Consider the following 11,194-nt stretch of genomic DNA (forward strand, 5'->3'; position numbering starts at 1 on the left):
GGTCAAAAATGATAATATAATATAAATTATAAATCATTGATATTAAATATTGTAAATTTCTTTAATGGCTAAATTCGTAATTAATAATTGCTATAGAATACAAATAGCCAAATTTATCTATGCCACTAGGCTGCCACACGCTAGAAAAATGATATTATTTTATAAATCCGTCCCTCAAACAATGAGCTTCTATTGGTAGACCAGAAGCATTGAAAATAGAGCATCAATCTATCAATTTGATCCAGATGACGTCTTGCTTACTGTACTGTCCGGTCTCTAGGTTGAAACTATCCACACTCCAGAAGTGTAGGACTAGCATCCAAGTTGGGGGGCAACTTCAATGCGCGGTATAGCGTAACGGCATATTTTAAATAATTTGAAAGTAACGTGTGTCGACCTTAGCTAAGCGTGTGTCACTGCAATAACTTCATTTAGGTAAATTATTTAATTAGCAAGGAAATTAATTGAAAAGAAATAATTGGAAAACATGCCAAACGCTGTAAGCGTACACCGTTACTCTGTTTGAGTTTCTTCGCAGCCGGAACTTGTTCCCCGTCAGCCATTTTGGATGTTCTTGTGGTGTGTAGCCTCGTGTACCCAGGACGTCCACATCTTTACTTAAAAGGATGTGCATTAATTGACTAGTTTGTGTTTGGACAAACTTAGAATTCTATAGATAGGCGTGCTAGTTGGTTAAGAGGGCACACATGCCTAGGGGGCAAAAAGGTTAAATGTGTTCATCTAGATGCATGCTGCTACACAGCAAAAACAGTAAACCTTGCAACATTACCACTATAGTTATAGTTAGTGTTAGTTCAGTATATGTCATGTCACTGGTATTAATTTCTATGTCACTCATCCCTAAATATTAACAGGTCACTCGACAGGTACACAGCTGGAGTTGCATACATCTTGGCCAAAATCAAACTTAGACAAAATAGTGAAGAGGCACGTGTCCCTCCGGCGGGCCCCCTGCTGTGCTTCCTACGGACCTAGAATGCAGCACAGTCAAGAGTCTAGCTAGACGTTGAGGCTAGAACATACTCTGATCTCTAATCTCCTTCTCATATCCACGTGGTAGCGAAGGCGGAGAGAGACTGGCGCCTGCTCGAGTTTACATCCAGTTGGTTTGTCTAGCTAGATGTACACGAGTGTACATACACGGTTGTCAAAATGTGATAGAATTTCCTACTCACGGTACTAGTAATACCTCTGTGGATCGACGCACTGACCAAGGGACCAACAGACGCACCATATTAATGCAGAGCATCCGTACATTGCTATTGCTGGTGCTAATAATCGTGCCAGTCGATGTAATGTTGTCTTTTCATGCTTTCACGAGCTAGCTATCGCACAACCCCACGTGCCGGTACGTCAACATGTCCAGCCCTCTTCTCATGCTCTTCGTTGGCTCTGACTAGACTCAAGGTGGATAGCAGAGAGTTTATTGGCACTTTTAGTCGCAATATCTACGTGCTACGGCAACTGAATATCGGAGTCGCCTCTAGCAATCCAAGGAAATGAACTGAGAAAAGAGTTCAATGAATTGGACAGAAAAAAGGATAGACAGTAATCAAAGCTTGATAAACCTAGGATGCAACGTACGCGTAGCGTTACAACATTGCAGTTGATCAAATACATCCGCCAATTAGCACCTTTAGATGTCAGTCATCGAGCAAGGCCCCATACCGCGCTTTAGGAACTAAGCCATGGGTAGGGCGATACTTGAGTAGTTTCACGTAGCCAGCCCTTAACAATTAAGGAGAAAGGCTGGCTACGACTCAATTAGATACATCAAATTTTGTTGTTTCTCCTCAAAAAGTCTGGCTTACGATTTTGTTTTAGTCTCCTTCCTACCTTTCATTTCACTAATGGAAAAAGACTAAACAAGCATCTGACTGCCGTTGCTGCTGTAGTAACAAGTCAAAGTTTGTGTCACGCTTGGGTAGGTGGGCTAGTCAATAGGACTACAATTTGAAGCATTTCTTACTCTAGATGAAAAACGGTAAACACTAGTGACCCTAAATCCACACACAAGTACTCAGCTTGTCAACATAGGCTTTGCCAATTAGCTCTACAACTATATGAAGAGCAGCCATTAATTTGTGCTCTTATAGACCAGTTTTCCAGTCTTAAAAATTTGTAAAAGATTTCCGGAAGATAAAACTGTTTTTAGACAGAAGCACTCCAAACCATTAGAGTGTTGGAGGCCACCAAACTATCAGTGTAAATTAATATTGGAATTAAATATAATTAAACTTGCTTCGTTCCATAGTCATCATGCTCTTTCGTTCTCTTGCATGACACCAAAATAACAACATGAGCAAATCTTTGTGTAAGTTTAGTAGGCTTGTTGGTTTATACATTTAAATGCAATGTTAAACTGCTGTGTGTAGCTTTGTACCACTCTGATCTTACATTGAGCATTCCTCACATCTGATCTATAAGTTTATACGCATGCGCATTGCCAGCAACAGTCACTACTACAACAATACTTTGCAATCAAAAGTTTGAAAATAGTTTCAAACGGGTTCATAACATTTAAAACAGTCCAGCAACTGTGACTATCAGAGTGAAGACGACGGCAATTCCAACTAAAACAAGAAAACATGTTGCATGATCCATCCATCAGTTTCTCTCGCATGGGTACACACACACACACACACACACACACACACACACACACACACACACACACACACACACACACACACACACACACACACACACACACACACACACACACACAAAATGGACAAATGTTAAGCCCTCCAAGTCTTTCGACGTCGACCTTGAGGTCAGTTGCGGAGATAGCTCCCCCTGTCTCTAGAGACAGGACCTCCATGTGCTACATGGAGTCTTGGGACCAGCGCTACAATCCACCTGGAGCTTGGCCAGAATCATCCAGGAGCACTGACAATGGCGCAGCTCTTGGACTGGACACCAAGGCCCACACGTACCCGTCTGCTGCATGATGTTGCTGCCAAGCCAGCCGTCTTGTCCACCCCAGTCAATGACCAGGTACTCATTTATACTCCTGAGTCGAGAGAAGCAAGTGTGGGTGAGTTTCTTGCTCAAGGAAACTGCTACAGTGTCGCCTCCACCAGGATAGAACCTTCAACCCTCATCACAAAATACAAGATCCCGGATGTCATCACCAACGCTCTACCATCTGCTCCACCCCCACCCCCAACATACACACACCAGAACATGCAACTGCATGGATGCACACACAAATGCACAAAAGCTTTTCAAAAATTCAATGAAATGTTAACCTTTGGGACTGCAGCTGCCTGATGGAGCCTTATCTGTTGGTGTTGCTTGTTGTTCACCTTCCGGAGCAAACAAGCTGTCTTGCATTGCCGCAGAGTTGATGGCATCCTGCTGAGGCTGACTCAAACTAGTAAAGTCTGGCCGCTCTTGCACAATGCGAGCTTGGTCGTTGCTAACTTCTTTGAGACTGTCAGTAGGAATAGCCTATCACAAACCCACCTTATCAACATGACAGAGCTTATGACTAGGTTGCAAATGGTGTTGCTGACTTTCAAAGAGTCACTATCCATGTTCATGTAAGTGTGATCTGACAGTGCTTCCATATGCTCTGGCTTATAACGTTGAGTGTCTTCAGGTCCTGAACATTTTGAACGACAATTTTCACTCTCAGAAAACAAAGTTGATGTCAGATTCTAGACTCACCAACAAGGGTGCCACGCTCACCAGCTTCAGCAGCTGACCATTGCGATGCCGGCTTCTCCGTCGAGCCATCATCTGACATTCCCCTACTGGCTTTTCGACGCAGAGCATCTTTGGCTGTCTTATCCATGTTCTGGTAGTGGTTTTTCCCAAGCCTTGGCAGAGCTTGCCTACACAGACACCAGGTTTTTTGATATTTTCATTGTCCTTGCAACATAAAGTAATGTAACAAACATACGCAACTTCCATGGAATTCATGGAATCGATATCTGATTTGGATGCACCAGTGATAAACTCTCCCATGTTAGAAATATCAGTTGAATCATAGTTACTGGGAGTCTTGCCCTTCATCATGCGCTTTGACTTTATCGTACTAAAACCAGCAGTTGCCTACACAATCACAACCCCATTTTAATCAACTGACATTAAATTGCTCATATAAAAATCGCTGACCGTTGATTTGTCTAGAGCCTTTCCACTATTGTGACCAAGAACATCTATGCTTCTTTCACTGTCTGCAAAGTGGCTGTTCATACCCAAGAATTTTGTATCACCATTAGCTGCTGATCCAAGTAGCACAAGATGATCTTCTGATATTCCATCTTCAGAATCACCTCCAAGTTTCTGCAAGTAATACACAAATCTGAGTTGAATGATACTATTATGATCTTTCACTAGCAATTGCTTGCCATCTTTGCTGCATCTCTAAGAGCTTGCTTCTGATCTTCGTCCATCCTGTGAATTGGGAAAGAACTCAAACTGTCCTCCAAGGTCTCACGTGTCATGTTACGAAATATGACATTCTTATGGCCAATGTTCATGTTCTTGACTCGTCTGAAGTGGTTGCCATTCCATTTATCAACACCTAGCAACAACACGTGTTGACAAGAATGTCGAAACATCTCAATAAGAAACGCACTTTTGTTGAAAACCTTCTCAGCATGATCAAGCATAATTTTTCCATCACTACGATCCCAGTTACGATTTCTTAGGTCATCCATCGAATCGGCAACAGCAGACTATGACCAAGAAAGTACAAGAGTCAAATTAGATTGTGTGTAATTCAGAGAGTCTGTGGATTAACATTGCTAACCGGATTGAGTTGCCCAAGCTGTTTATGAGTAAGATTGTGTATTGCTGGGCCCATATCAGAAAGGTGTGCCCCAGTTAGCCTTGAAGCACTGCCTTTGCTAGATACAATTTTACCAATGGTTAATCAAATGTTCATACTCGCTGTGCAACTACACGATACCCGAGCTGTCTCACAACATGGTCAGCAAGAGTTTTCCTTTGAGTGCCATTGAAAAGCCAAGAAAAGTCTCGCATTTTAGTTTCCAAAGCATTCTTCGTAAGTTTGGAAATATCCGTTGTATCAATTCCACTCATTAAATTGCCAAGTTTGTCTACAGTATCAGCGGTCAGCTCATCAGCATCCTACAAGTTATTTCATTTGTTAACAATTCTACAACACTCGTTACTGAATGAACAAATCACTCACCCTGCGTCGTCTGCTATCAGATTTAGTAAGGGCCTCATGAACACGATTGTAAAGGTCATTCCTTTTTGAATGGCTGGTTTTGCTCATGTCCTTGTCTCTCAGTTGACAACCTACTTGTTTCATGTTGCTACGACCATTTTCTCCTTTTCGCAGGTCATCCAAATCTTTGCCACTACATCAAAACAATACTATACCATCTTTCTCCAATATTATTCTAACTCTGTTTATACTAAAGCTGGTCAACCATAGGACCAAAGCTGGCAACATCACTGGAATCAAATTCCGAGAAGTTTGCAAGAAGTTGCATTCTGAAGCTATCTACCATGGTCTTCCCCTGTCATAACATAAACATTAATTAAATTAAAATCAGCTTATTAGCACCATATAATTTTGTAGTAGCTATAGTGAACTGACTTGCTTTCGAGTGTAATTACATTTTCCTACAGTTTCTGCTGCATCTGGAATGCTGTCAACAGGCAACATTTTCAGATCATCCGGTGAAGCTCCCGTGAGAAGACAACCAACTTTGTCTCTATAAAAACGAGGTTGCCAAGGAAATCTCAATGATAACGTATCTTGGATACCTTATTGTGCGTCCAGTCCACTTTGTTTGATTGTTGCCATCGACAGAGTTCGTCTCACCAAGCTTGCCTGACTTTTTCAAACGACCAAACAACTGACAATTCTAGAAAGTATAAACCACAGTAGATTAACATTCGATGTAATATAGTGAAGCAGACTAAACCTGATGTTTTGTAAACTTCGTTTCCTGTACATTTTCATCATCAACAGTGTCTTTATCTAATCGTTGCTTCATTTGCTTGAGAGACACGTGCTGTGCAAGATCACTGCCCAGCTCAGATAGCTTTTTTGAACCACCCTTCTGAGTCTGTAAAAAGTTAACAAACTTTGACTTTATTCCTCTACCATGCCAATTTTATCTGATAACCTTTTGTGCCAGTTTTCGTTGCATTGAGGGAAGCGCATTGTGCACATGGTATTTTAGTCCTTTATGCAAGTACATGCCACTCTCATCATTATCAACAACTGCACTCTTTACGCTGTCGTCAGGAAACATATCCACATCACTTGACTTCATACCTGCAATGTAGCTACCCAGACCACGAAGGTGTTTGGCCATACTCTTAGAATCCTGCACAAACAGACCATCGGCTACATGTTATACTAACATTGACATATTTGCTTACATTGCCCATGTTTCTACCCATGCCATGTTTAACTTTGTCTACTACTGCTTTTGCCTAACAAAACAATAATCAAAGTATTGACGGCTACATGTACACATAAATAAGAATATTTTACCTGGTGAATATCCAAATTGCCAACATATTGAGATGTCTGAGGAAGGCTTTTCTGGAGCTCACTTCCACTAATGGCTTTCAGTTGCGTCACTGACAATCCGGCCATCAGTTTTGGTGTTTTACTCAAATGCATACTCTTGAGTTTCGATGTGTCTGTATGTCCATCTTTCTTGCCAACCATGTCACCAAAGTATCTCTCTGCCGTGGTTTGAGTCTTAAATATTCATTTAAACAAGTTAGAATGCTAAATTTGTCAAATCTTTCTTTTCAGGTATACCGTGCCCTGTTTCGGACTTCCCATTTTGCCAACATATTCTGCAACAGAATGAAAAGCATCCTTTGGCAGCTGTTTGTTTTGCTCTGTGCTAAACTTGTTTCTCAATGATTTCATGCTAGAGAAAGAAAAGAGAGCAACCTGTCAATTAATTTAAGGTAAAGATAATTGCCATAGCAACATCACAACATACTCGTCTACATCAGAAGATGTCATGTTTTTAAACGTCTTGCCTCGACCACTCTGGAATTTTGAAATAAGAGTCCGAGCTTGATCATCATTCCACTTCTGTTGGCCAATGTCACCTATAGAATCAGCAACCTACAACATAATTAGATAATGTTATTAAAGCAACTGTGACTGTCGTGTCAACCAAGTCCAAGCATACTGTTTTATCTGGAAGTTCTTTCAAGTCATGATTACCAACATCACTCATCATATGACCAAGCTGTTTCACATCATCCTTATTCCAATTCTGAGGAGGCTTCTCTCTTTTTTTTGATTCCACAACACCTTTTCGCTGGCTCTTATCCAATTTGTCTGATTTAGCATCATCTCTAAAACCTTTAGCACTAATAATCAAACTAAGTGTTAGCTAACCATTCACGTTGTTTATACTATCATGTGTTACATAGAATCATCGGTAAAAGCTACACTCTTCATTGACGAAGTCTGCTGGCACGTCATTCCTTTCCGAAAATCACCAAGGTTCTTATAGCTAGATGAGTCCCAGGAGCTGACTTTCCCTTGTATATCAGTAAGCTTCTGAACAGTTGCCCTTGCCTGTCCTTTACTAAAACTGCCTGCATTAGCCTGCACAATACGCATACAGTTATACTCTAAATGATTATATAAACCAGATAAAATACAAAAACACCTTCAGAGTTCCTAATGCAGACTCAAACGCTGTTCGATCAACATTATGCACAAAGTTTGCAAATCCAAAGTTGCTGAAGTTCCTTAAACGAGGAACTTGATGTTTCAGTTGATCACCAGTCAAATGCTTGAGAGTATCTCTCTAGAAGCAGAAATCAATACCTCAGCAGTAAAAAACTGACTGCTCTAATGTAATGACAGTAGACATTATTTTGTTTCATGACTTACTGGAAGATTGCCTACAACATGATCTGAAAACTTATCAAGATAATCAAGCTTTTGCTTTGCCAGATTGGCAGGATTCTTGAATAAAGTGTTCTGATCATGATCATCCAGCATTTTACGTTGTGATGAAATACTACATTAACATCCTTCATAAACATTATCTAAGACACCTATACTTAGAGCAGTCTAACCGGTCTTCGTATTGTTTTTGCTGTTGTGTTTGCTGGTGCTTGTATGCATCATGGTCACCTATTGGAAACAAACAGAAATTCATTAAATGTTTCAAACCTACCTTCTATTGTAATTTAATTGTCAACTAGCTCAGCAAACAACAACTGAAATTATATTCTGTTTATAGGAGAAAATGACCACACTGGCTCCCAACTACATTCACCAAGAACTACAACTAAGTGACTAAGTAACAATGTTTTGCCTCCAATCTTATGCAACAATAAAAGATGACTATAAGAAGTTGCTGTCTTCAAATGGTGATATTGATGACATTAAAGACAAGACTGAAACATAGAGACACTATAATATAACTATCAAATTATTCATGCCAGTAATCAGACCTCTATGCTGAAGAGCTCGAGGTTAAGTGTCATTCAAACTCCCCCACTGGGTGTGTCAAGGTCTGCTTCTTTCCACATGCAGTAAACTTGTTTGCGTACAGTTTTTGCCTATGACAGATTTGTATGCTGAAGCTTAAAACATTCTTAACGAAGCCAAGGCTAAGTCATGAGAATTTAGAATGTGTGATCCAGTCAGCATTCCTGACCTTTGATAACATATCGTGTGTGCATGTGAAGATCGCATGAGAACTTGCAAGAGAACAACTTTCCTGCTTTCCTGGCACTACTTCACTACCACCACATATAACGTTGAGAAGCAAAAAGGTAGGCAAGCATACACCCACGTGTCATGGATGACTGTATAGAGTTGGATACTCTAGAAATCTTAAATTTTCTTTGGGCAAACTACAGTGTACCGAAGGAGCCAAACTCAGATAATAGACACATTGTAGCAATGTTGTATAGAATCGTAAATTTGGTGTATAACTGTGCCCCTCCCTAGATATGACACATCTGGATCCACCCATGTGGTTGATCGTCTGTAATCACCGATAGTTAAACTTACTTAAACTTAACTATCCTTGAGAGTGTCATCATGTGGATTAATACAATGTCATGTATGTCTGATTTTTGAGCTACAGCAATAAACTTTCAAAAGCCTTCTGCAGGAACAAATTATAATTAATTAATTAATTCTTGTACAGTTACACACTAACCTGCCATATGCTGGGGTAATTTTCCTGCATCAGAAAATTTCGGCACTAGTTGATCAAAGCCAGATTTGAATTGACCATTTCCAAGAGCAGCTACAGCCAATTCAAACACGTATCCAGCAATCCTAAACATAATTAAGTAAAGCAAAAGACATTCTTACAAATTCCTGCCAACAGCAAGATGCAAAGAACCAGCTTCATCTTGATCAAAAAATGAGGTGAGAAGTGAGACTATCACACCCTACCAAGCGTTATAGCAAAATTCTAATGACCCATGTGATAACACCAACATTCACGTGCAAGCACAGACTGGCACAGGCACAGACTGGCACAGGCACAATACGTCATGAGAATCTAATTACAGTAAGTCATCAAATTTCAGTGTGAGCCAAGATAAACATAACGTACTGTAGTGTACCAGGTAGGTGCTGTACAAGCACTGCAGAGTTTACACACCATATTTAGTAACTATCCAATTCACACTACTGTGCAACAAGACCTGACAATCAACCCATGAACACCACCCTTCCCAGTGAATCAAAGTCGCCTAAAAATCATGCTGTTGCAAAGTGGTAAAATAACTAAACAAGCAGTCAGCAACACTTCAGCATGTCTCCTCTATTCCAAAAGTCTAAATCAAAATGCATGCAGTGGATATAATGCTGCAGCGACTTACTCTCGTGTCGCCAGCTACTCCCCCTTTTCACTTCTGGGCGGCGGGGGAGAGTCTTGCCCGGAGAGATTAGTGACTAGCACCCATATCCACCAAGCACCTGGCACCACCCACACGTGGACTTGCGTTTGTAGATAACAGTTTCCGCTGTGTGCTACCAGCTGCAAATGGCATGTAAGAAATTCAAACCCTTCAACTAAACTTGAAACGATCTCAACTTTGCAAGTATTAGCCTGCACAATGTAAGTATCCAGCTAAATATTAGCCTGGACAGCATCCAGAATGCCTAAAAGACTTCCAACCAACACACAACAGATCATGTGGCAACAAAGTCATTAGATGTACATGTGTATGTAAATTAGCTCCACATCCATTCTTACAGAACTGTCTCCAGCATGCAACAAATGCATATTAATTAAGCTGACTGTTGTCATGGCTTCCAGCAAAAAAGCAACTTACACAAGCCTAATATGTTGCATTACTGACAACAACAAGAAGTGACATGTTTCATCATGAGTTAGAAACTCAAAACAGTACAGACTTACTCCTTGTGGAGGCAATCATCCAGTGTTAATGTGGAAAATAACAATCTAAACTGTCACTTGGAGATCGTTTGTATCGTGTTTTGTTTGCTGTTGTCTACAATGCTTCCAAAAAGCAATTTCTTATGCTAAGACTGGCAACCTTTAAGCAATAGTCCAGGCACTAAAGAGTTAGAAATTGTGTTGTAGAATAATGGAACAAATATGCTGCACATGCTCACCTAGTGCTGTGAGTAGAGGCAGCTCCTGAAAACTGGATGTTCACTGAAATAGAAGTTACCATTAAATCTTTAAAAAGCCAACACACGCATCAAAGACTATAAACATCTCTAATGTCACTTTTATTAAGCTGTTCATCATCATATGACCAGCCTTCTATGTGAATGCGGATTGTTGCAATCACATCTACTAACACAGTTTCAATAAAGAGTCCCATTGCATGACAGACAATCTCTTAATAAATTCATGTTGCGATTGAGCTGAATCAGAACACATGTACAGTAAGTCCATTTCTCGCTGACTTACTGATTGCAGACAAATATGCCTTTCAGAGAACTACAAGCAAACCCACACACTAGTATTCAGACAAACAAAGCTACAAAAACGGTTCACTTGGGAAGTTCTGTCAATGGTCTTGCTTTGATTGTGTGCCTTGTTTAAGGCTCTACTAATCTGATGCTGACCTAGACAATTTGACTTGAATTGATTACTCATTAACATAAAATAAATTTCAAACTGCCTAAACAATACTCTTGAAATTAATTAAGTCTGAGCCTGCCATACAAATTACTACTTTGCTCTGTTCT

General features: G+C 40.3%; 1 protein-coding gene across 1 annotated transcript; it reads right to left on the bottom strand.

The window, feature by feature from the left end:
• Positions 1-2,391: 2,391 nt before the first annotated feature.
• LOC134188809 (uncharacterized) lies at positions 2,392-9,865 on the bottom strand. The gene is made up of 28 exons (XM_062657012.1): positions 9,850-9,865; positions 9,335-9,414; positions 9,177-9,266; positions 8,080-8,137; positions 7,892-8,021; positions 7,665-7,805; positions 7,419-7,600; positions 7,176-7,359; positions 6,981-7,108; positions 6,791-6,905; positions 6,515-6,727; positions 6,400-6,453; positions 6,141-6,344; positions 5,937-6,080; positions 5,776-5,876; positions 5,606-5,723; positions 5,422-5,525; positions 5,192-5,363; positions 4,946-5,127; positions 4,787-4,883; positions 4,613-4,712; positions 4,383-4,558; positions 4,147-4,317; positions 3,932-4,083; positions 3,697-3,863; positions 3,543-3,631; positions 3,276-3,477; positions 2,392-2,594 (listed from the first exon to the last, which is right to left on the bottom strand). The coding sequence occupies exons 2-28, from the start codon at positions 9,372-9,374 to the stop codon at positions 2,542-2,544; spliced, it is 3,567 nt and encodes a 1,188-aa protein (XP_062512996.1). The 5' UTR covers positions 9,375-9,414; positions 9,850-9,865; the 3' UTR covers positions 2,392-2,541.
• Positions 9,866-11,194: the final 1,329 nt, after the last annotated feature.

This window comes from Corticium candelabrum, chromosome 13 (genome assembly GCF_963422355.1).
Source record: "Corticium candelabrum chromosome 13, ooCorCand1.1, whole genome shotgun sequence".
Taxonomy (NCBI): domain Eukaryota; kingdom Metazoa; phylum Porifera; class Homoscleromorpha; order Homosclerophorida; family Plakinidae; genus Corticium; species Corticium candelabrum.

Excerpts from the sequence above, each read along its gene's own strand:
- LOC134188809 (XM_062657012.1), bottom strand. The coding sequence starts at position 9,374 with ATGAAGCTGGTTCTTTGCATCTTGCTGTTGGCAGGAATTT. Across the intron at positions 6,906-6,980 it reads ACATCTTCTGATGTAGACGA|CATGAAATCATTGAGAAACA; the intron begins GTATGTTGTGAT and ends TTCTTTCTCTAG. Across the intron at positions 5,364-5,421 it reads CCTATGGTTGACCAGCTTTA|TGGCAAAGATTTGGATGACC; the intron begins GTATAAACAGAG and ends GTTTTGATGTAG.